The sequence below is a fragment of the Acomys russatus genome, chromosome 19 (genome assembly GCF_903995435.1).
Source record: "Acomys russatus chromosome 19, mAcoRus1.1, whole genome shotgun sequence".
In the NCBI taxonomy this organism is placed as follows: Eukaryota; Metazoa; Chordata; class Mammalia; order Rodentia; family Muridae; genus Acomys; species Acomys russatus.
In genome coordinates, this window is record NC_067155.1 from 38,287,804 (window position 1) to 38,314,306 (window position 26,503).

At 40.3% G+C, this 26,503-nt stretch overlaps 1 protein-coding gene across 3 annotated transcripts; it reads left to right on the plus strand.

Moving 5' to 3' along the window:
• Positions 1-7,257: 7,257 nt before the first annotated feature.
• LOC127202534 (zinc finger protein 39-like) lies at positions 7,258-17,320 on the plus strand. 3 transcript variants are annotated; one of them, XM_051161171.1, is made up of 5 exons: positions 7,258-7,421; positions 7,928-8,023; positions 13,075-13,201; positions 13,300-13,392; positions 15,753-17,320. In XM_051161171.1, exons 2-5 carry the CDS (start codon positions 8,003-8,005, stop codon positions 17,318-17,320), a joined length of 1,809 nt encoding a protein of 602 aa, XP_051017128.1. In that variant the 5' UTR covers positions 7,258-7,421; positions 7,928-8,002. The 3 variants fall into 3 exon arrangements, with proteins under 3 accessions (XP_051017128.1, XP_051017129.1, XP_051017130.1); XM_051161172.1 differs by having other exon boundaries at positions 7,269-7,421; positions 7,934-8,023; XM_051161173.1 differs by having other exon boundaries at positions 7,282-7,421; positions 7,905-8,023.
• The last annotated feature ends 9,183 nt before the right edge of the window (positions 17,321-26,503 follow it).

The following is a 26,503-nucleotide window of genomic DNA, read 5'->3' on the forward strand; positions in this document are numbered from 1 at the left end:
CCCAAGAAGGGAGCGTAGCAGCCTAGATGAGTACAGAGAGCTTCAACCGGAAGTGCCTGAAGGCAAACCTCTGCTTCCCGGAAGTGCCTGAAGGCAAACCTCTGCTTCCCGGAAGTGCCTGAAGGCAAACCTCTGCTTCCCGGAAGTGCCTGAAGTGCCTCTGCTTCCAGAGAGCTGTTGTGAGCAAGCCCATTCTTCCAGGTATTAGATGGAGGCGGGTGGGGTGTGTGTGTGTGTGTGTGTGTGTGTGTGTGTGTGTGTGTGTGTGAGAGAGAGAGGGGTGGGGGTGGAGTCACAGGGAAGGGAATGCTCCGTCTTCACATCAATCTAGAGCCCCAGTCGGCAGAGTTTAACTAAAGCTCTTTTTATTTTGCTCTTTGGCCTTGGCCCCTAATGGTCAGGCTGTGGGTGTCACTTCCTCCTGTGATATAGGATATTGTGTGATTTATGGCAAAATATATTTCTATACATATTTTTGTAAACGCAGCAACATCTAATAAAAGGAAAGGAAAATCAATATCTATCAAGCCAGGTAACTTGTAAGTAGGATGTCATTAAGTCCTGGTAACGTAATTTTTCTCTGGAGTCCAGAGAGTGATCTGTGGTAGCCAGACCTCTGGTTTTGAATAAGTGTGTTTATTGACTATATATCAAACAAAAAACAAAACAAAACAAAAAACAAAGAAAGAATATAGCAGATAGAAACAGCGAATAGCAAAACATCATGAAAACAGGAGTTTATAATTTCCAGCACGCTCAACTGGAGGAACCTGATTAAGAGAGCAAACAGGCTAGAGAAATGATTTAAGAGCACTTGAGGTTCAGGCCTGAGGACCAGAGGTCAGATCTAGCACCCACACCAGGTGACTCAAGGACATGTGTGCCTTCAGTTCCAAGGGATCCTGTGCCCTCTTCTGGCCTCCAGGGTACCTGTATGTGCACTTCTGTGCATGTGTGCATACACTCACGCAGAAACACACACACACACACACACACACACACACACACACACACACACACACACACGAGGCTGGGGCACAAAAGTAACAACACTAAAAACAGGGAGTGTTTATATAGCCCCTGTTTCTCTTTCCTACTGCAGGCATTGTCACACTGTGGGATGAACAATGCTGATGTTTCTTGGAAGTGCCTTACCTTTCAGCTGTTCTTAATGAAGCACTGTGCTTGATAATCCAGCATGCTTCGCTTGTTTGTTTGTTTTGCTCTTCTTGTTACAGAGCCAGAGAAGCAGCCTGACTCAGAACAGGGAGTTTTCCAGGAGACGAGGGAAGGCCTTCTCACTCCCTGAGTCTGCTTTCAATATGCTCAAAAACAGCACATGACAATTTGCTGATGTAATTGTTATTGTGTTTATGCAAGCCTGGGTATATGCCCCTCTCATAGTTTGTTAGTTCACATTTCGTCTGATTCACAATGTGAGCTGAAACCAGCTGGGCCCCTTCTGCTGGGTGTAGTTCTCTCAAGTCTGCTAGAGTGGCTCCGCGGTGGGAGATAAGATGGTTGCCACCTGCGATGCCGCTTGATTTTCCTCCAATGTTTCATTTTCTACCAGGCTACTGTGGGCTTGTTCTCATGAACACGGCAGGATTCTGGAAGAAAAAGGAAAATGACTCCTCAAAGCATTTCCTGCCTAGATACCAGATGAACGCATTTTCCTGCTCCAGCTTTGGACGGGCCATAGTGGACAAGGCCAGCCCAGAGTCAAAGTCTGAGGACCAGATCTTTCCTTTAAGCGGAAGCTTTGTGAAGCACATTGCTGCTTGCTAGGTTGGCTAATGATTGGCTCTGTGGGCAAAGTGTTTGCCACTTGTGCGTTGACTCTGGCATTTGGATTCACAGTGCCCATGCAAAAAGCCATGCAGAAAGCCATCTATCACCCCAGCACTGCACAGGTGGAAATGGGAAAATTCCAAGCTCAGAGAGAGACCTTGGCTGCCTTGGTCAGTGTTCTAATGCTGTGAAGAGACACCGTGACCAATATGGGGGAAGGGGAAGACTCACCTGTCTCTATAAAATACTCAAGCCAGTGTCCACTGGGCACTGAACGAATTCCCAGGCTTAGGGCTCCTCCCATCTTTCAAGAATAAAGCAGTTACTTTGACTTTCTTTGTGGCTTGGTCTTCTGGCTTGTCAGATATTCAATCCTTTGTCTGGTCAAGAAAACGAGTTCAAAAAACCTCCAGACAGCAGCCAGCACCCTTTTTTATAATGGAGTGATGATGGGGTAGTTGGTAAAGGCGTAGACCTCTAAATCTGAGAACCTGAGTCCAGTCCCCGGGAGCCACAGGGTAGAAGGAGAAAAATCAACTCCCACAAGTTGCTCTCTGACCTGCATATATGCACAACAGGGCATGTGGACACCCATGTGCACATACACAGGCACCCCCAAAATGATCTACCAGGTGGTTTCTGAGGGACACCTGGCAGGATAAAGTCTAGATAGGATAAACGTCCAGTTCACAGGGATGCAAGAAGGTAGGACATACTCACCATAAACAAATTCAAGTCGTGCTTGGTAGCTCTTGGCCATGTCTGGGGGAAAAAAGAGATATAAGGCCACTGCCCAAGATCATATACATTCAGTTTTTAAGCATGTTTCTTAGCTACGTTGACCCACACTGTCTCTACATGATGGCAACCTTAAATCTTATGTTGGCCGCCTTTACCACAAATGTGGCTAATTTGGCAGGAGTTTTTGCTTCTTGTAGGGTAAGAGGCTTCACTCAGACTCTGGGCTGAAGGGCTGCCTTCCCTTTCCATATCCCTATGGTTTTCTTGTCTTTCTATCTTCCTTCAGAATTTTAATGTGTACTGCCTGCCCTGACTAATTTTGTGGCAACTTGATACAAGCTAATGTCATCTGAGGAGCGAGAACCTCTACTGAAGGAAAAAAAAAAAAAAAAAAGAAAAAGAAAAAGAAAAAACAAACAAACAAACAACAACAACAAAAAAAAAACAAACCTCCAAAAGGTCAGGCTCTAGGCAAACAAGCCTATAGGGAATGTTTTTTTTTTTAAAGTTATTGCTTGATGGAGAGGGTCCTGCCCAGTGTGTACTTCCCTTTCTTTCCTCGGCTCCATTCTTTTCATTATATAACTGCACAACAGTGATTGTTAATAGCCACGTGCTGTAGTCAACACTAGGCTGTCTTGAAATCTCCTACGCCAGTGCCGTTAATCCAAAAAACTCTTCAAGTTAGCCTCAGGCAGGTTTTTAGGATCAAGGCAAAAAGCAATCACATCCTTTGCCAAAATGTTACAAGAATGATGTCTAGGGCACTTGCTAATAGTCTTCCACTCTGAAATTTGAGCTGGCTCCTAATTGTTGTTCCCAGCCCTGCTGTCCTTGCTCATAATAAGATGGCCCATTAAAGCCATTTAAATATGTTTTTAATTTTAATTTTAATTTTTAGTCCATAGTTCATAAGCAGCAAAGCCAGGCCTGCCACAGGAGTCTGCTTCTTGGTATCAAGTCTGTTTTCGTCACTGCTCTATTTCTGTGAAGAGGCACAAGGCCCAGGTGCTCTCTCTCTCTCTCTCTCTCTCTCTCTCTCTCTCTCTCTCTTTCTACCTGCAGATCAGGATGTAGCTCTCAGCTACCACTTTAGTGCCACGTATGCCACGTGCCACCATGCCCCCCCCTCCACCATGATAATAATGGACTTAGCCTCTGAAACTATAAGCAAAGCCCCAGGTAAATGCTTTCTTTTATAAGAGTTGCCTTGGTCAGGGTGTGTTCCCTAATTGGTTGTCCAATACCAAGTGATCGGCCGTGAAATCATATACACACAGGAGACATTAAAAGGACTCATCAGATTTAATATACACATAAGAAGGCTTGAATTTGAGATGGAGAGAGGGAGGAGCTATGAATGCGATTAGAGGAAGGAGACATCGTGAGAGCTGGAGAGAGAAAAGGAAAGGAGGAAGTGATGTAAATATATTTTAATTAATTTTTTTTCATTAAAGAAATACTATACACTTCAGCATTACTCAAAGAATAACTCTTAATTCTTTTCACCACAAAAACACACATTTAACACAGGATATATAACTTCTGCTCTGGTAAATACCTTTACCCCTTCACCCAGAATTTTTTTTCCAGTACATTTTGGACAGTTTAAACTGTCATGGCTCTACCTGAATAGAGGCTCTAGTTGAGCCTGAAGTATAACTCAGACCCAATTCTTTGGAACAAACCACGTGACCTAGCCTACTTGCCAAAAGTCATGGAGGCAGGCACTGTACATAGCAAGCTGTGTGTGTGTATGTCTGTGTGTGTGTGTGTGTGTGTGTGTGTGTGTGTGTGTGTGTGTAAAACCCGGTTCTCTTAAAGCATCAGCTACAGGGTCTGTAACTTAGAGACTTTTGAAAAATTGGCATCTTATTTCTAATTGTGACTAACACACACACACACACACACACACACACACACACACACACACACAAATAACTCGCAAGCTTATATGATTTTAGATAAAAGAAGAATATAAGGTTAAACGACAATTGTTCAATTACAGGAATATATTGTGTTTCACAAGAGATCCTCCCTGTCTTAAATTTCGCTGCAGCCAAGAAGCTGTCATTTTGGGCCCCTTCAGCTGTGCTTTAGGCGCCATCTACTGTCACTCAGGGGGCAGAACCTGAAGGTCTGTCCAATCGGAGGCCCCGGCCTGAGGCGTGTCCAATCAGACACACGGGACGGAGGGCAGGGGCGGGCTTTGGCTGGCGCCCTGCCTTTGTCCTGGGAACCGCCATCTTGGGCTCGGTGTCGCTTGCCCTGGAGGCTTCCGCGCACCTTTGGTGACGGAGGGACACGGCGGGTGCTGGGCGATGGTAGGAGGACGCCGGCGTCCCCCAGAAGTGGACATGGTGAGTGTGCGTGTCACCCGGAGGTGGCGGTGCGCGAGCGGGGAGCGCTGTGGCGGCGGGAACGGGGTCTGCGGTGAGGCCTCGCGGGCGTCGGTGCGCGCTGGATGTCCTGGGCTGTGGGGCTGCTGGAGCCTGGGCGTCCTGTCCTGCAGGTGCGGCGACAGCGGCGGGCTGGGCAGCCTGCTCTGGGCAGCTCTGGGCAGGCTGCTTGGTCCCTGCAGGTTGTGTTACGGTGGGTTCTTTTTATAATGTCTGTGAGGTTTTTTCCAAGACGCGAGGTGTGACCCACCGGATGCTTAGTTCCTCTCCCTTCCCGTGAGCCTGCTGGTTGTTGGTTTCTTACAATTTTCCCAGATATTTGGGCATCGGCACCCAAATCCAGAATCCTGAATGACAGCCCCGTCCCCCTCCCCGCCTCCACCACCACTTTACCACTCTGCCCATGCTCTCAAGTACCACTGTCTAGTTTCCATTACGTTAACTGCTCCTCCTTGTACGTTTTCAAATATGCAATACTGTATAATTTACTTATTTTATAAATCAAAAGTACTAGAGAAAAATAATCTCTTAAGGACTTAAATTTTTTTTTTTTTCTATTTGTGGGCACAACATAAACATCACAAAAGAGAAAGGAATACAGAAGTCTTTTTACTCCTGAACATCGTGCAAAAAGGCATTGGGTTTTACAGGAATGCTTTGTAAATGTGTTGAGCATCGACAAGAAGTAATACTTATTAAGTATTTGCATACCTAAGTATCTGAGAATCACAATTTAGTTTTGTTTTAATGTTGGTCATGTTTACACGTGTCTTCATAAGTCCAGTGTAGTCTTTTGAGGTCATTATTTCCTCATCTTTGGGCAGTCTCTAAGAACTGCCAACTTTTGTTTGAATTTCGTGAGTGGCATGGCTTTAGTTTTTGGATCAATTTTTTGCCCACAGAGTGCTCACCTTACAGTAATGCCCATTGTAGTTAGGAGAGGACTGAAGTGTTCAGTTGCTTGGGCACAGTAGGCCACATCTGGAACTGGGTTCAACCAGGAGCAAAGCAATTGCTGAAGTGAGCATAGGCTATTAAGTAGATAACATAGGTAAGACTGAAACACCACAGCTCATCAGTAAATTTATCTATTTATATGTATGTGAGTATATGTCATTAGCATTCAGGTGCCCCAGAGGCCAGGAAAGGGCATCACATATCCTGCAGCTGGACTTAGCAGTTGTGGGGAGCCACTTGACATGAGCGCTGTGATCCGAACTCGGGTCCTTTGGAAGGCCAGCATAAGTGCTGAGCCGTTTCTCCAGCCCCAAGATTTTTAGATTACCTAAAGGCCAATTAATAAATAAGTCAACAAAAGATGATGGTTTAAAAAACAATGGGTTTGCCCTGCCTTCACACTGCGTACTCCTGAGGAACATTAAGGAATATTGATTTCTAGGAGGGGCCGTATAGGGATTCTAATTTTATTGACTCATGAGTCTTTTTTGGGTTAGGAATGGGAGTTCACGCTTCTAGAAACATCAGTGCGCTGTGCGTATTTGCATCATTCTAGGATCAGTTTCAAGTGTTCGAAAACAGCTTTGCTTAGTGAAAAAAAAAATAAAAAGAAAAAAATTCAGGATATTAGCTGTATCTTTCTCTAACTTCCAACGAGAGGAAGTGTGTGTTCTAATCAGGTCTTCAGGCCACTTTGGCAGTAAGATGTCCCAGGCGCAGTGGTCTGTACGAGAAGTCATAAATTACCTGTACTGGAGGTGATAGCAACAATTGATGTGCCTGTGGGATGTATTACCCGTGCTTTCCAGTTTCTCCCTGATTCCTTGAGTTCTGCCGGTAGAATAAGCGCCCACTATCTAGGACTGAAGAGGACAAGCTCAGTTGTCTTCGTGGTGACACTTGGTCTTTGTATTCAGCTTGAGTTGACTCTTGATCTTGGATCAGTGGCCTTTTTTTTTTTTCTTCTTCCCTAGAATATTTTTTTTTACTACCGGAGAGATGGTTCAGTGTCTTACTGACTCTTTAATAGTTTCCTATATGTACACAATGTGTTAATCATATTCCCCCTGCTACCTTCAGATACTCTCTATAGGTCCACTTCGAACCTTCATGTCCACTTCTTTCATGTACCCCAGAGTCCAGTTAGTTAGGTCAACTGCTTAGTACTTCTTCCTTGACTTGGAACAGGTATTGAAACTTTCTCAACAAGCAGAGGCTGAGTGATAGTGAGCTCCAAAATGCCAGCGAGTCACCATCAGTTCTCGGTATTCATAACCATGACTGTCCCATTGAAAGGGAACTCTGTTTCCAGAGTTGCCTCTTTGACACATCGTTCGTGAAGCTGTGACTGGGAAAGCGTATTAGTGTGGTGCCTGCTCTGAAAGCTCCTTGAATACATTGATCTTTTTCTCTCAGATCCCTGTTATCTCCATGAGGGGAAGGCCCCAGTAGGCCACTGGAGTTCGAGAATCAAGATGCTCCAGTTGGCAGTCAGGGCACCCTCTGAAGTTCATCTGCCTCTTCAACTATCAGGTAAGTGCACATACCCCAAAAAGAGCCCTCTGATCCTAGCCTAAATTACTGACCAGCCCAATCATACTGTATTTAATAAATTTTGAAGGGGCTTGTTATCTAGTGTAGATAATTATCACCCCCTATGATAGATAGGACTCCAAAATTTAATGACATGTTGCTAATATTGGCAAAAGAGTTGGTGCTTCATAGGTACTGATTACCTTTAGCTGAAAGATAATGTTAGGTCACACAGAAACACATGTATACATGTGTACGTATGATTGGTGTTTCAACTCACAGTACCTGTTATGCTGGCTTCATTCATTCATGGGTTGGTGACTCCACTGTTCCTTAGGGCCCCACAGGCAGCCCCCTCCTGTACAGTTGAAGGTGCTGGGTTGAGGAATGTCTAATTAGGCAGATGCACAGTAGGGCCAGGCTTTCCCAGTCTTGCTAGGGCCTTTTTACCCTGAAGCTCGCCATCTTGGGATGCGTCCCTAGGCTCAGTCTCCTCTACTCTGGAGGTCTAGGTGGCTGTGCTGTAGACACTGTTGCCCTGTGACGTGCTGGTGCGGGGAGTTCCATAGGGAGGTCGCTCGATGTCCTGGAAGCCAGAAATGGTGAGTGCGTGGGCCAGCATCTTGAACCAGGGACTCTAATTGGTGGGAATCATTTGTGGCTCTGGAGTCTACAGGCTGGAAGCCTGTACTGGGTCACTGGACCCCAGGGCCCTTCTCTGTGGGGTGGGTGATGGGCTGGTACTTGGGACCCAGGTGGCCTGACTCATTCCTGCAAAGTGACTTCAGCTCCAATTGGTGCTTTCTGTGCCTTTAGTTTCCTACTGACTGCAGGTTGGGCCATCAGTGGGCACAGGGTATATTGTGTTCTGTTCCCAGATGCTTAAAAAAGATTTCTAAACTATTATGAGTTTTGACTTTTAATATAAATGATACAACTTAAAAAAATGTTTCACAATTTTATACCTATGTATAGTACTTTTTGATCAACCCCCCATTATTCTTTTATCACCTTCCTCTCCCCATTGAATATTTCTTCCCAACAAGTCCTTCTCTTCTCTTCCTTTTTTTGTTTATTGTTTACTTACTTATTTTTAATTTATAATTTATTTTATCTTATCATTTTTTTTTATTTTAATGGCCCACTGCACTTAAGTAGGGTTGCTGGCATGAGCGTGGCTAGGAGGTAATTGACTACAAAGATAGTTTAACCAGTGGCAACACCACCAAGAAATACTCAGTGTTCATTAACTGCCAATAGTCCTGAAGGAAGGGTGGGGCCTTCTACGGCCTGCCCCATCCACGATAGATCGTGATGGGCCCCTTCCTGCGTGGGTAGCCACTGTCAGTCTGTTTTCCCTTAGGCGGCTCAGCCTACCTGTAGGTAACACCTTTGGCCTCTTTCCTCTCTGGGTTGCTTGAGCTAAGGCCACTGGCCATCTTCTTCTTCTCACCGACGTGTCTTTCTCACTGCATTTCAGCTTACAGTCTCTTCTTTTGTGTTTCCCAGTGTTCTTCCCCTCTGCTCAGAATAAAGTCTGTCTTTTGTTACCCTGATCTTCTCGTGCCTGGGATTACCCTAGAGAGCTTCTGTTCTTCCATCTGACCCAAGACGTCCCCATTTTCAATCAATTTTAATCTTTCTTGATTTTTTTTTTTCACTGTAGGATTTAAAAAAAAAATGTGTCAAACTTGGAACTTGACACGTTCTAGTTGACTGCTGTGGAGATGAGCTACATTCCTAGCCCACAAGCGTAAGAGATGACATGGAAACGCACCTAGATTTTAGGACTGCACATCTTCAAATGTCTACTGCTTCCTTGCTTCCTTGTACTTCTTTTTTTCTTTTTCCATTTCTTTCTTTTGTTTTTTGTTTTGTTTTGTTTTTGTTTGCTTTTGTTTTTGTTTTTCTGAGACAGGGTTTCTCTGTAACCTTGGCTGGCTTCAAACTCACTGAGCTCCGTCAGCCTCTGCCTCCCTGAGTACTAAGATTAGAGGTGTGCGCCACCTCGCCTAGCCTCCTGTTTACTTCTTATAAACTGGCATGTTTATACTGTCCATTCATAACTGGGTACTTTTGCTAAATGTAGTGGCTAATACCTGAAATGTATGGCTGACATTTATATTTTAAGTCCTGTGGTAAGCACAGAATATTCTGTGCAACACTTGCATTACATTAATTGTTATCTTAAATAGTATAAGTAAAACATAGCTTAGGTTACACCACTAGTAGGGGTTGAGTGCTATTCTTATAGTTAGTGTTTGTTCGGTCTTAGTTAACATTTAAGACAGTATAATAGCTTCCTTACACTGCTTGTTATTCCTGATGATTTTTGTCATGGTGATTTTCCAGGAAGATCAGAAACAAGCTTTTTCTTTTTTACTTATACTAACCTGTCCATCAAGAGCATAGAGAATTTGCCTCTCTGATTCAGAGTATCAGAGGAAAATGATTTCTTTCTCTGTAGTACATTATCAAACCTTATGACAAAGCAAAACGTAAGCTTGTGGGTGACGCCCTCGACTTCCTCTTAGAAGACTATGCATCCCTTACATGTGACTCCTCTGGCTCCTGCTTAGAAGACTGTACATCCCTTGCATTCAGGGTGCAGAGGTAACCCAGACAGCAAAGGGAGGCTCCAGGTTGGCTTGTGGGAATGCTCTGACTCTTCAGGATTTCATTCCAATAAAGGCATGGCGATCGGGGCTGTGGATGAAGTGCTCCTCCTTTCCCCAGAACGTCTCTGTTGAAGCCTATGTTTAAATCCACATGCCAACCATGTAATTACCACCAATGAGGAAGTATGTGTGGGGTGCTAAGACCATACTTCTGAACTTCTTCATCCAAAAGAAGACCTGGGTGCTAGCGCAGTGTAAGAGAATCTATCTGTTATGCCAAAGCCATGATTTGACCCCAAGAACTGAAGAAGTGAAAACAAAAGAGAAGGGAGAATTATTTTGTTCTTGGATGGAAGGACACTTTCTAGGCTATCACCTGGGAGACCTTATCAGGAACTGAACCAGCTGCAGCTGTAACTATCAACTTACACAACTCTGACAGAATTTCATGTTCGCCTATTATAGCAACCCAAGGTAACTAATACAGGGGAAAGCATTGAATTTGGAAGAATAGGAATTAAACCTACACTACTCTGTTGTTAGTTTTGTGTTAGTTTTTAAAGAATTCATCTATTTTTTGTGTGGCATGTATGTGGAGATCAGAGGACAACTTTTGAGAGTTGGTTCTTCCATCATGTGGGACCTAGAGATTGAACCCAGGTTGTCAGACTTCCTGACGATCACCTTTACCTATCTTACCAGCTTGCAAAAAAAATTTTTTATAACAACATTGAAATCAACTTATCTAAGAAGAAAATTTACTGACTTAGGAAAAATTAATGATACTATAATGTAGACTTTATCCATTTATTCATTGTATTTTTGTGATGTATAATTTTATGTTCATGAATGTAGTTTTTGTTAATTTTTGTATAATCTTAATTTGTTTTACTCTCTGATAAGTTGGTATGTTTTTGTTGCTATAGTAGGTACTTTTAATTCGGTATTGTGTTATTGTCTGGACATACCTGATGTGTAAACATTTTCTGTGTGGCTAATTTTGCTTGTCATCTTGACATAACTGGGATGAGGCAACTTCAATTGAACAATTGCCTCTATTAGATTGACCTGTGGTCATATCTGTTGGGAATTTCTTGGCTGCTGATTGATGTAGGTGTCCCTGCTCACCGTGGGGGATGCCATCATGGGCAAGAAGGCCTGGGCTGTAAAAGAAAGGCAGCTGAATAAGCTGGAGGAGACGAGCCAGGAAGCAGCATTCCTCTGTGGTTTCTGCTTCAGTTCCTGCCTGCAAGTTCCTGCTTGAGCTCTTTACTAGGTACCCTTGATGATGGGCTCTGTCTAATCTGAAAGATGTCATAAATTCTTTTTTCCTAAAGTTGGTTTTGGTCAGTGTTCTATTGAAGCATAGAAAGCAAATTAGAATAGTTTCCTGTGTTATTTATTTATTTATTGGAATTTTGGTCAGTGGTTATTGAAGCAGAGAAAGCAAATTAGAATAGTTACCTGCGCTATTTATTTATTTATTTATCTATCTATTTATTTATTTATTTATTTGCATTACTGGGTATTGAAACCAGGGCCTCACATGCTAGGAAAGCCGTCTACCACTGAGCTACAGCCCAGCCCTTATGTCACTTGTATAGCGTGGTTATCGAATCCTCCTGTTTGGAATAATGTCCAGTGAATTCTCTTGGGATTTTAGGTATGTGTTGAGACAATGATGGTTTTTCTTGTTTCTGTTTCATTGGATTTGCCAGTGGCCATCATAGAGCACTAATACTTTTGATTGAGCATCATGTTTGCTCTGCAGTTGTGTGGACATTTCTTGGGAAGACATCAAATTTTCATTCACCCAGACGACACACCAATGACAGGTGAAATGTACTCAAGTTCTGGTGAACCAGTGAGCTTTAGTTAGGGTTACTTAATAGGAGCATGGGTAAATCATAAGATGTTACACCACTGAAAAGAACGTCTTTGTAACTATAAATCTTTGAGAAGGATTGGGTACTTGTGAACCCCTCTCCTTGTAACTATCAATTGCCTATAAATCAGAGGTCAGAGTTAATGGTGTAGGTGATCAATGTTATTTTGGTTCATGTAGTTTACATGTTTATGGCACCCCATGCCTCTTTTTAGACTCTTTGATTTAGGAAATGGGTAATGGTCACTTTTATGTGAACCCTAGCAGTAGCAGTTCTTTTTGATTTAGTAAGAAAACACAAGTTTGCCTGAACTGTAGTTACTACTTTCTAAGCAGGTTTAATTCTTAAAATTTTTATGTATATGGGTGTATGGATTGTTTTGCCTGCATGTCTATGCAATGTGAGTATGCCTAGTGCCCTTGAACACCATTGTATCTTCTATATTGGAGTTCTAGATGGTTATGACCTACCATGAAGGTGCTAGGAATCAAATTTGGGTCCATTGGAAGAACAGTCAGTCTAACTGCTAAGCCATCCCTCCAGCTGCTGAACAAATACTTATGTATGTAATTGACTACTAATAAGTACTTGAAATTAAATTGTTAGAATTCCTTAAATGCAAAAAACCATTGGGTAATAAATAATTTGAACATCTACTGGTGTTATCACACATCGCAACATGAGCATACTCAGACCCAGTGTTCTGTGTAGTTCGGTTAGCCTGTCTTGTGTCCTTTGTGCTGTTGTAATTGGACTGCTGTTGCTTCATATTCATGAGAACACATCCATAAAATCATCTGACATTTCTGTCTTGTGTAAATAGCAAATGTTTTCTACTTCGTTTTCCTGTTGTATATAGAACATTGCCTTTTTGTACATATCAATAATGTGTTTATACTTGTTCTTTGGACTATATCAGGTTCTTTCCTGAGGAGAATTTTATTAATCCTGTTCTTCCTAGTAATAGGGATTGCTCTGCATCTTTAAGGGAAGCTGGATAATTACATTTTCTTGAATTATTAAATTCATGTGTAGGTAAGATATTACTTTCTCCCATGATACAGAATACAAATCAAGTGTTGTGTTATGTAAGACAGGTATCCACATGGAAGGATGAGCTCTTGGCTGAGAAGAAATGTGTCATTGCAGGGATTGGTGTCGTTTGAGGACATAGCTGTGGAATTCACCTGGCAGGAGTGGCAGGACCTGAATGAAGGTCAGAGGACCCTCTACAGGGATGTGATGCTGGAGAACTACAGCAACTTGCTGTTCTTGGGTGAGTGAAAAATGGAAGATAAACTATCAGGACTAATTGGCCTCATCACTGAATGTCTCCTCAAATGAAGATACCTTCTTTCTCTGTCTGACTTACAGGGCACTGCAAGACCAAACCTGAGTTGATCTTCAATTTGGAGCAAAGACTTGGGTCATGGATTGTAGGAGAAGCCTCACTTCAGAGCATCCCAGGTACACCAGTGCGTACTAGTTAGAGATTCAGATGATGAGAACTAATCAGATATGGTCAGAATATTTATCCCCACCGCAGTCTTCAAGCTGGCCTATCCATGATTAAGACATTTGTCTAATACATTCTCCAAAGAAGACTGATTTTCATTGTTACTGAATTTTTAAAAAATTACTATAACTCCATTCCCAGTATGGATCTTAGAAAAAGAACATATATAGTGTTTTACTTTATGAAAAGTTTATTAAACTGAGTTCTAAAGAAGTAGTTATACATTTATTTTATGTAGGTAATTTAATTCTGAGATGAGTTTTTTCCAAGTTTGCTACATAATAGGCGGGTGGCTATCTACCAAAGACTTGATAGTTGTCATGGGTGTTACTAAAAGAGATACAAATTCATAAATGAATAGCTCAAGACTAGTATTTAGTCATAGTTACTGTTATAGCTACAGGTGAAATTTGAGAGAATGGCATCAGAGCTTTCTAGAGTAAAGTAATAGATTAAGAATGCTTTCTGATTCTCTGAATATAGAGAGATAGGATAATAAAGGAAAAACTATCCTAAGTCTTCAGGTCAGCTAAAAAGAAGAAAAACAAAACTGTGATGTGTACACACACACACACACACACACACCCAGAGAGAGAGAGAGAGAGAGAGAGACAGAGACAGAGACAGAGACAGAGACAGAGACAGAGACAGGAGGCAGCCTGTAAGTATCTCCGTGTGTGGAGAAAACCCAAAGCCATAAGTACAAGGAAAGCCTGGAGCATGTAGGCAGCCCTATGGACAACTAGACATAGGAGAAACTACAGTTGTCAGAGGCTGACATACATTTGAGTGTTCCTTGCCTGAAAGTAGCTTCTTCAAAACAGACCAGCATTGGAGAAGAACCAGTTGCATTGTTCCTTTACCTTGAAGTGCTGTACCCAGATTTTGAGAGGGTACTTATTCAGTTTTTGAGACTGAGCTATACTGTAGACATGAAATCAAGAAATAATCACAAATTACAGAGGATATGCTATCACCATTATTAATTTAGCAAATTAGGAGACCTTTTAAGATTTAATGTGTATCTTCTAATAAGAATCCTAAATATAAATGTTGTTAGTTTTAAAGCAGATGGCCAGAATGGAAGAAAAAACAAGGTCTTGTTGTTTGCTGTGTGCAGCGTCTCTTCTCACTGGCAGAAGCACACATGGATTTAAAATACGAACAGTGGTTTTTTTGTTTTTGTTTTTTTAAACAAACAGTGTAAAAGTACTCACCAATAGCTAAATTCCTACGAGTAAGCCAACTTCATGTCAAATTACTTTAGAAGGGATAAAGAATAAAGAAATTTAGCAAATATTCATAAAGGAATCAATCCATTGAAATGTAATTATTCTAAATATTTATGTACTGAATAATGTTGTGCTGAGTGCCATAGAAATATTTCTAAACACAAAGGAAGACAGAAGTTCTGGATAGAGCAATAGTGAGTGACTTCAGTATTCTAGGAGTGGATGGCATATTAAAAAAAAAAAAACTACAAAGAAATCTGAGCCAGACAACATCTACTTTCATGTGTGAAATATCTACTGGAGTTGAATAACTAAAATAGTGTACGATCAGCAGTAGCTAACTGAGGAACAAGATTTAACAAGGAAAGATAGCTAAACAGCAGTGTGTGTCAGTGAGACTAAAGAGATATATACAATATAAACTATCTCAGTGGCTGTGAAATATACATCCAAGCTTTCTCTAAAACAAATCAAATGTGAAGTTGTAAAGCTCTAATAAACAAAAAATATTGGAAATAATTTCTTCTATCTTTTAACATCAAAACTGAAAAGGCTAAAAGCCAATAGCCAGAGAAATGAAAGAAACTAAGCAAATATGTGTTTGAATACAGTTTTGAGTGATCTGTAGCTCGTAGAAAAATAGGGGTTAAATTTTTTAGGATGAAGTAAACTCAAAGTAGTAGAATGGGCAATGTCTAGAAGAAGGAAGAGAACCTTCAGGTCTGGCCTGAGAAAGGTAGATGTGAATATTATCAGAGTATATTGTATACAAATATAGAAACAAAACAAATATAGAAATCTCTCAAGAAATCTCTTCATATATCAAAACAACCTAACACACTTTAGGTTTGTACAATTAATGTATGCTAAATTTAGAAAGTACATATGACATTGAGTTAGGTAAAGGAAAATGAGTGTCATTTTGTTAAGCTATATAACAATTTTTCTAATTTTTCATTTTTGATAAAATGATTTAAAAGCAAATTGGTAAAGCATAAAAGAAAATTAGGTGTGTGTGTGTTATCCTTTTAGTGGGAAGGAAGATAGCCCATATATTAATATGTCTTATTGTCATTTAGATTTCCAGAAAATGATTACTCTGAACAAGGTCAATCCAGAAACCAAAGCAACACATGTGTGGCAAGTTGCACTCGACAGTGATTCATCAGAGGAATTGGCTGGACTAGGGAAGACGTTCAGTGTGAGTGCAAACCAGGTTTCAAATTGGAATATAAAGAATGAGAACTCATTAGGAATGAGTCCTAGAAAGCTTATTCTGTGGAAGGATGTGTATCTTTGGAGTGATTCTGATGAGGTGGAAGAACTTGATGATCTTAATGGAACTGTAAAATCCATCAAACATCCAGAGCATGTTAGTCTGTTCAAATCTCACAATTCACAAAGTTACTTTCAAAGTCTTATACCAGGGAAATCCTTCAATACAAAAGCAGTATTACTTACTCATAAGTTCAGTGAATATGCAAAATCCTTATGTGATACAGCATTTATTGGCAAAGAGATGGCTCAGATAAGAGAGAAGTCTTTTGGATGTAATGTATCAGAGATAAAGTGTAACAAGTCTGACATTGATGAAAAGGAGCGAATACACCTGGGAGAGAAACATTACAAATGTAGTGACTTTGAGAACCCTTTCATTACTGAACCATACCTTCCAAAACATATGGGAGAAAAGCTCTTTGTCCAGAAGGTATATGAATTTTCTCAGCAGTCAGAAGTGAGTCTGCATCAGAAAATCCACAGAGGGAAAAAGTCCTATGAGTGTAAAATATGTGGAAAGTGCTTTTATTGGAAAACAAGCTTCAACAGACATCAGAGTACTCACACTGGTGAGAAGCCCTATGAATGTACGGAATGTAGTAAAGCTTTCTGCCAGAAGTCACACCTCACTCAGCATCAGAGAGTTCATACAGGTGAGAGACCATATATATGTTTCGAATGCAGGAAAGCTTTCTATCGTAAGTCAGAGCTTACCGACCATCAGAGAATTCATACAGGCGAGAAACCATATGAATGTAAGGAATGTGGGAAAGCTTTTTGCCAAAAGCCTCAACTTACTCTACATCAGAGAATTCATACAGGTGAGAAGCCCTATGAGTGTACAGAATGTGGAAAAGCCTTCTCCACTAAGTCTTATTTAACTGTACATCAGAGAACTCACACAGGTGAGAAACCTTACGAATGTACAGTATGTAGGAAATCATTTATTTGTAAGTCGAGTTTTAGCCATCATTGGAGAACTCATACTGGTGAAAAGCCCTATGAATGCAAGCAGTGTATGAAGACATTCTACCGTAAGTCAGGTCTGACTCGACACCAGAGAACTCACACGGGCGACAAACCCTATGAATGTCAAGTATGTGAGAAAGCTTTTTACTGCACTTCACACCTTACAGTACACCAGAGAACTCACACAGGTGAGAAACCTTATGAGTGTAAGGAATGTAGGAAAGCTTTCTATGACAAGTCAAACCTTAGACGCCATCAGAAGATTCATACTATGGAGAGAGCCTGTGAGTGCAAACAATGCAATAAATCTCTTCTGGGCAACGCTTCTCAACACGAGGCACTGTACCATGACTATAAAGAATGCAAGGAAACTTCCCACCATAAAACACATTTTACTTAACCATCCAGCACTCTTCTTACAGGTAAGGGGACCCTGTGCTTGTAAAGAATATTGGTAAGCACCCACAAATCAGATCTTACTGTGCATAGGAATGCCCCACACAAGGGGCTAAACTATATGAATAACCAGTGAAGGAAACGTTGCTTCATGTTTATCAAAGAACTCACAATTGACTGTGGCAGATTAAATTGTTGAGTTGTCAAGTACATTCATGTAACATAAGACAGATGCTTATGGTGGAAGGTCACTTGTACTTGGGCAACAGAAGACACCCGGACTTGAAAGAAAACAGGGCAAAGTTTTCTACTTGACGTTCTCCTGACATACCAGAACCCAACGATATGAAACTAGTGAACATGAAGAATTTCCTTAAATTCTGAGTAGAATTTGGAACTCGATTGTTGGATGTGTTGGTGTATGCCTGTAATCTCAATATTTGGAAGGTTGAGAAAGGAGTCTAACCTCAGCTACAAAGCAAGGTCAAACCCAGCCTGGGCTACACAAAACCTTTAAAACCAACCAACAGCCAAATAATTAAAAATGAAAGAATTTGAGAATCAAGAACTTTACAAACCCTATAAAAGTGACAAAGGACAAGAGTACTATTGGGTAAAATGTTGGTATACTTCACTTCCATTTGAATCAAAGATGCTACAGGAGTCCTATTCCTGTAGATTTTATAGAAAGTTGTGGAAATTATATGACACAGAACATCACTTCACTCATGAAAGCGACCCCCCTTGAATTTAAGCAGTTAGGAGGGCTATGGATGTAGCTCAGTGGCAGAGTGACAGCCTGGGGTGTAACCTGCCTTTCATATAGGTTACCTCTGTTATAACTTAAAAGGTTTTGTTATAGCTGTGCATGTGCTCCATAGCAGGTATGTTAAGGTCAGAGTACAAACTTTAAAGTCAGTTTTCTCCTACCTGGTGGGTCCTTGGTATCACACTCAAGTTATCAGGCTTGGTGGCAAGAGTCTTTACCCTCTGAGATGTCTTTCCTGCCTCTGTATTTTATACTCAACAACTGTTGCAGAAGAAAAGCAATTGTAGAGGTATTCCAGACAGTCCAGGTTGCGTTATTGAGAAGGACTTTTAAATAAATCACTTTTCAGTATGGAGATAAGATCTTGATACAAATGTCCTGGCTGATAGCAAAGTCTTGCTCTTCCTACCTTAGCCTTGTGAGTGCTTAGATTACATGTATGTGTGACTGTGTCCAGCCATAACATTTTAAGGCCTAAAAAATTAAGGGTGAAAAATTCTGGAGCTTTTTTGGATGCTGTGTGCATACATGGTTACATGAGATCCATCACCATGCTTTAAAAAAATTGAGAAAATGAAAGATTTGATTTTACAGCTCACGGAAAGGATGCCAAATCTGTCAGGATGTGACATTTAACATTTGCTGGAACAGATATCTGTATCTTGGTCACCATAGAGAAACGGAAGGCAGGGAAGTTGAAGAAGATAATGAAAGAGTTGAAATAAAACATACCCATGTTTGGATTGTGTTAAAAATTCTAAAATCTAAAAAAGATTCTGCTCATATAACTTGGGTGTAAATTGGAAATAATAAATAATTTAAAATATTTCAAATTGTATTTAATTGTGAACAAACAAGCAGGATGGTCATTCCCAATCAACATAAATTTGCCTCCAATCTGGGACATTTGTGGTTGACATAAATGAAAGTTGATAGGTTGATTGTTAATACTGAAATCTAGTGGCCAGACTTGAACACATATCTCAAAGAATAAGTATGGTTTTTATTATGTATATTGCTTTAGAAATCTGAATTGGGGGCACTCAGTACAAGTACAGAAGACTTGTCTCATGTGTAACAAATACATTGAGAGACTACTTAGGTAGGGTACATACCTTCTTATGTAGTTCTGGTTGTAATTTCAGACTTACACAAAGTATTAAAATACCATGGCTCCATTATTTAACTTGGTATTGCTGTGGCTAACTATCTGACAGAACGAATTTAAGGGTGTAAATATTTACTTTAAATCATAGTTTCATATAGTCAATAGTTACTTGACCCCTTACCGGTAGATCATGGTTGGTAGAAGGCTTAGCAAGCACTTTTTAACCTTAAGATAGATAGAAAACAGCAAAGAAGTGGCTGAATACTAGGTTTATTATTTAAAGATACATGGCAGCGACATACATAAAAAACAAAGACAGCTCCCCCCAAACAAACAGCAAACAAAAAGGCCTTTCTGAAGTTTACATCACCTAAAGTGTTGCTATAATCTGAGAACCAAGCATCCAGGACACATGCCTCTGGAGGATCATTTCAGGTTCAAATCAGAATACACAACTGTCACATTAACAACTACATATCATGTCCATGCGTTGTATTTTTACAAAATTATTCAGACTGAAACTGAGGAGCTATCCAGTGTCCCGAGAGGGTGATTGATAATGTATTTTCAAAGTTTAACCAACGAAAAGCCTGCTGTTGTGTCTAATATAAACAATTCATGTTAAAATGCAGAAAGCTGCTACACAATTGTTCATAGTTGACATCATCTAAATTAAAGTGTTTTTGGTCAACAATTCTCGTTTTGTCTTCTTTTTTTTTAAATTACATTTTTAGTTTAATTATAACTATCACTTGCCCTCTTACCCTTTCCTTTATTTAGTTATAACTCTATCAGTTGCCCTCCTACCCTTTCCTCCCTTTGGGTGCTATCTCCAATTCTATGTTTTCTCCTCACTCAAGTTGATAGCCTCTTCTTTCATTATTATAATTACATATATACCTACAGATACAGAGAGATAAGTTACTGAATTCATTTTTGTTGTTACGTATGTGAGTCCAGCACTGACCGCTTTGTAGTGGATAATCATTTAATTGGGCTTCATTCCTGGGAGAAGATAATTCTCTGTCTCTCAGCAGGAGTGTTAATCCTACTGAATGAGAGTAAAGACCACTGGGTTTTTAAATTAAGGAGGCCTCTCCCCTTTTAAAAATATAATTAAGATAGCTTTTGTTTCTGGTAGGCCTGTGTCCCTAAGTTGGGGTTTGAGGGAGTAGCCACAAACAAAAGGAAAATAAATTTAATATGTACCCCAAACATCAACGCCAAGGGGTTTGCAAGGATGTTTTGTTTTGTAGGAACTTGGCAGAACATCTCAAAATTATTTGGTAGAACATCTTATTAGGGTGAAAGCCTGGATATAGGATGAGGAACATGTGAAATTTCACAAAATGTATCCGGAAATGATCCAGCAGAAAACAGGAATGAAGTTATCTTGAGCTTGTAACAGGATGGCTTCTAATCTTAGGATGAAGTCAGCCTGGTCCATCAGTTGCCTCAAATTCTTTGTCTAGGTGTGGGACTCTGAGATTTTTTCCCCCCTTCGCATTAGCATATGGTTGTTCAGCTCTTATTTACTGTCTTAGTTATTTTGCTATTGCTGTGAAAAGCTGCCATGACTATCACAACTTATAAAGAGAGCACTTGTATTAGTCCAGAGTAACAATTCATAGAATGACTCTATATAAAGGGGATTTACTAGAATGACTTCTATGCTACAGTCCAGCAAATCCACAATAGCTGGCTGTGAATGGAAATTCCAGAATCCAGTAGCTCAGTCCATGAGGCTGGATCTCTCAGTTGGTCTTCAGTATATACTAGAATCTCTAAGAAGTGGGTTCTGATGCCAGTGAAGGGATAGACTTACTAACAAGGCGAGGGCAAGCAGACAACAAAAAATTCCTCTTTCATATCCTTATACAGGCTTCCAGCAGACAATGAGGTTTCCAATGAAACAGGTAAATGCTATTGTTCTGCAATATCTAAGCACATGGAAAAGTTTTGTGAAGAAACAACAGAGATAAGTTCTGTTCTATTTTTGATTTAAAAGTAAAAATAATTTATTTTATTTATTTATTTAATCATTTTATAGCCTGATCCTAGGCCCCTCGCTCATGCCCTCTTTTCCCCATTCCTCTGTTCTGTCAGAGAAACAGAGGTCCCTAACGGGAACCAGCCCACTCTTGCACTTCAAGTCATGGCAGTACTAAGTGCATTTTCTCCCACTGAGGACTAGCAAGGCAGCTCAGTTAGTGGAAAGGGACCCAGAAGCAGGCAATAGAGTCAGAGTCAGCACCTGCTGCCATTGTGAGGGAACACATATGTTGACTAAGCTGCACATCCTTAATGATTGTGAAGGGATTCTAGGTCCAGCCTATGCATGCTTTAGGTTGGTGGTTCAGTCTCTGAATGCCCCCACGGACCAGGTTAGGGTTGGTTTATTCTACAGCCCTTCCTTTTTTTTTTTTTTTTTTTTTTTAGCCATTTATTCATATTACATCTAGATTGTTAGCCCTTCCCGTTTCCTCCCATTCTTCCCTCCCTCCTGCTTCCCCTTTCCCCCCTCCCCTATATCTGTGATTGAGGGAGACCTTCTCCCCCTATATATGCTCTTGGAATATCGAGTCTCTTCTTGGTAACTTGCTATCCTTCCTCTAAGTGCCGCCAGGCCTCCTCATCCAAGGGACGTGGTCAGAAAAGGGGCACCAGAGTTTGTGTGAGAGTCAGATCTCAGTCTCTACTCAATGATGGAGAATATCATGTTTGTCGGCTAGGTCTTGGTAGGGGTTCGAAGCTTACTGCCTATATTCTCCTTGGCTGGTGCCTTAGTTTGAGGAGGACCCCAGGACCCAGATCTGCCTGTCATAAAGTTCTTCTTGTAGGTTTCCAGGACCCTGTGGGTCCTACTATTTCCCCATTCTTCCATGCTACTCTTGTCTAAAGTCTCAATAGGGTGTCCTCTCCTCTGACCCACTTTCTTGGTAAGTAAAGCTTTTCATGGGACATATCCCTTGGACTAGTGTTTTGATATAAGGGAGTATATACCGTTTGTCTCTTTTTGCTTCTGGGTGAACTCACTCATTATGATAATTTCTAGATCAATCCATTTGTCCACAAATTTTGGGAATTCCTTGTTTTTAATAGCTGAGTAGTATTCCATAGTGTATATGTACCACAGTTTCTTAGTCCATTCTTCTACTGAGGGACACTTAGGCTGTTTCCATGTTCTGGCTATTATGTATAAAGCACCTATGAACATGGTTGAGCATATGTCCCTGTTGTGTGGTAGGGCATTTTCTGGGTATATTCCAAGGAGTGGGATAGCTGGGTCTTTAGGAAGCCCTATTCCCATTTTTCTGAGAAAGCGCCAGATAGCTTTCCAAAGTGGTTGTACTAGTTTGCATTCCCACCAGCAATGAAGGAGTGTTCCTCTCTCTCCACATCCTCGCCAACATGTGGTGTTATTTGAGTTTTTGATCTTAGCCATTCTGATGGGTGTAAGATGGAATCTCAGTGTTGTTTTGATTTGCATTTCTCTGATGACTAATGAGGACGAGCGTTTCTTTAAGTGTTTCTCGGCCATTTGATATTCCTCTGTTGAGAATTCTCTGTTAAGTTCCAAGCCCCATTTCTCAATTGGGTTGTTTGGTTTTGTGGTGTTTAATTTTTTGAGTTCTTTATATATATTTTCGATATTAAACCTTTGTCAGATGAAGGGTTGGTGAAGATCTTTTCCCAGTCTGTAGGCTGTTGCTTAGTTCTACTGACAGTGTCTCCTGCCTTTCAGAAGCTTCTCAGCCTCATGAGGTCCCATTTATTAATTGTTGACATTAAGGCCTGGGCTGTTGGTGTACTGTTCAGGAAGTTGTTTCCTGTGCCTATGTGTCCCAGGCTCTTCCCCACTTTTTCCTCTAACTGAATTAATGTCTCTGGTTTTAAGTTGAGGTCTTTAATCCACTTGTCTTGAGTTTTATGCATGGTGACAAATAAGGGTCTAATTGCATTTTTCTACATGTAGACATCCAGTTAGACCAGCACCATTTGTTGAAGATGCTATCATTTTTCCATTGAATAGATTTGGCTTCTTTGTCAAAAAATCAAGTGAGCAAATGTGTGTGGATTCATCTCTGGGTCTTCAATTTGATTCCATTGATCCACCAGCCTATTGCTTTGCCAGTACCATGCTGTTTTAATTACTGTTGCTCTGTAGTACAGCTTGAGATCAGGTATGGAGATTCCTCCGGAGGATCTTTTATTGTATAGGATCGTTTTTGCTATTCTGGGTTTTTTATTTCTCCATATGAATTTGAGAATTGATCTTTCAATAGCTTCAGAATATTTTGTAGGTATTTTGATAGGGATTGCGTTGAATCTGTAAATTGCTTTTGATACGATGGCCATTTTTACTATGTTGATTCTCCTGATCCACGAACAAGGTAAATCCCTCCATCTTCTGATGTCATCTTCAATCTCTTTCTTCAGAGGTTTGAAGTTTTTTTCAAATAAGTTCTTCACTTGCTTGGTTAGAGTTACTCCTAGATATTTTATATTGTTTGTGGCTATTGTGAAGGGAGTAGTTTTCCTAATTTCTTCCTCTGCCTGTTTGTTATTTGTATATAGGAAAGCTACTGACTTTTTTGAGTTTATTTTGTATCCTGCCAACTTGCTGAAGGTGTTTATCAGCTGTAGGAGTTCTCTGGTGGGATTTTGGGGGTCACTTATATACACTATCATATCATCTGCAAATAGGGATAATTTGACTTCTTCCTTTCCCATTTGGATCCCCTTGATCTTCTTTTGATGCCTTATTGCTCTGGCTAGAACTTCAAGAACTATATTGAAGAGATATGGGGACAGAGGGCAGCCTTGTCTGGTTCCTGATTTTAGAGGGATTTCCTTGAGTATCTCTCCATTTAATTTAACGGTGGCTGTGGTTTGCTGTATATAGCCTTTATTATGTTTAGATAAGTGCCTTGTATTCCCGATCTCTCCAGAACTTTAAACATAAATGGGTGTTGGATTTTGCCAAATGCCTTTTCTGCATCTAAAGAGATGATCATGTGGCTTTTCTCTTTCAGTTTGTTTATATGATGGATTACATTGATGGATTTCTGTATGTTAAACCATCCCTGCATGCCTGGAATGAAGCCTACCTGGTCATGGTGAATGATGTCTTTGATATGCTGTTGTATTCGCTTTGCAAGTATTTTGTTGAGTATTTTTGCATCAATGTTCATAAGAGAAATTGGTCTGAAATTCTCTTTTTTTAATTGGGTCTTTGTGAGGTTTAGGTATCAGTGTGACTGTGGCCTCATAGAAGAAATTTGATAATATTCCATCCATTTCTATCTTTCGAAATAGCTTAAATAGTATCGGTATTAGCTCCTCTTTGAAGGACTGGTAGAATTCTGCGCTGAAACCATCCGGCCCTGGGCTTTTTTTGGTTGGGAGACTATCAATGGTTGCTTCTATTTCTATAGGCGAAATAGGGCTATTTAATTTGTTTATCTGGTCTTGGTTCAATTTTGGCAAATGGAATCGGTTGAGGAAATTGTCCATTTCCCTTAAATTTTCGAATTTTGTGGCATAAATGCCTTTAAAGTAGGTTCTTACGATTCTTTGTATTCGGTGTCTGTTGTTATGTCTCCCTTTTCATTTCTGATTTTGTTAATTTGGATAGTGTTTCTCTGTCTTTTAGATTGGCTAACAGTTTGTCTACCTTGTTAATTTTCTCAAAGAACCAGCTCTTGGTTTTCTTGATTCTTTGGAATGTTCTCTTTGTTTCTAATTTATTGATTTCAGCCCTGAGTTTGATTATTTCTAGGCGTCTACTCCTCTTGGGTGTTTCTGCTTCTTTTTTTTCTAAAGCTTCCAGATGTGTTGTTAAGTTGTTTATGTGGGATGATTCCTTTTTCTTTTTAAAGGCACTTAGTGCTATGAATTTTCCTCTTAGCACTGCTTTCAATGTGTCCCACAAATTTGGGTATGTTGTTCCATCATTTTCATTGAATTTCAGGGAGTCTTTTATTTCTTCCCTTATTTCTTCCATGACCCATGTGTCATTAAGTAGAAAGTTGTTTAGTTTCCACGTGTTAGTATGCTTTTTGTTATTTCTGTTGTTGTTGAAGTCCAGCCTTGGACCATGGTGATCTGATAAGATACAAGGTATTATTTCAATCTTCTTGTATCTGTTGAGGTTTGCTTCATGACCAACTATGTGATCAATTTTAGAGAACGTTCCATGGGGTGCTGAGAAAAAGGTATAATCCTTTGCGTTTGGGTGGAAAGGTCTGTAGATATCTGTTAGATCCATTTGATTCATGACATTGGTTAATGAGGTTATTTCCTGGCTTAGTTTTTGAATCAAAGACCTATCCTTGAGTGAAAGTGGGGTGTTGAAGTCTCCCACTATTAATGTGTGGTTATCGATGAGTGGGGCAAGCTTTGTTAATAACTCTTTTACAAATGTGGGAGCCCTTGTATTTGGAGCATAGATGTTCAAAATTGTGATGTCTTCTTGGTTGACTTTACCTTTGACGAGTACGAAGTGTCCATCCTCATCTCTTTTGATTAATTTTGGTTGAAAGTCTATTTTATTAGATATTAGAATGATTACCCCAGCTTGTTTCTTGTGACCATTTGCTTGGAATATTTTTCCCCAACCCTTTACTCTGAGGCAATGTCTGTCCTTGTGGTTGAGATGTGTTTCTTGAATGCAGAAGAATGTTGGGTCATGTTTATGCATCCACTCTGTTAGTCTGTGTCTTTTTACTGGAGAATTGAGACCATTGACGTTGAGAGATACTAATGACCAGTGATTGGTAAGTCCCTTCATTTTTGGTATTTGGAACAGTCAAGATTTTGTGGGGTTGTGATTTTGCAATGGTATAGTTACCTATTTCCTATGTAGTTTTGGTTGTAGTTTGACCAGTTGGGGTGAAGTTTTCCTTCTAATAACTTCTGTAAAGCTGGATTTGTGGCTAGGTATTGTTTGAATTTGTTTTTGTCATGAAATAACTTGTCTTCTCCATCAATGGTTATTGATAATTTTGCTGGATATAGTAGTTTTGCCTGGTATCTGTGTTCTCTTAGGGTTTGTAGCACCTCTGTCCAGGCCCTTCTGGCTTTCATGGTCTCTGCTGAGAAGTCAGGAGTAATTCTGATAGGTTTGCCTTTATATGTTACTTGGTCTTTTTCTCTTGCCGCTTTCAATATTTTTTCTTTGGTCTGTATATTTTGTGTTGTTATTATTATGTGGCGGGAAGATTTTCTTTTCAGGTGTATTCTATTTGGTGGTCTGTAGGCCTCTTGTATGCTCGTATGCATCTCCTTCTTCAAATTGGGGAAATTTT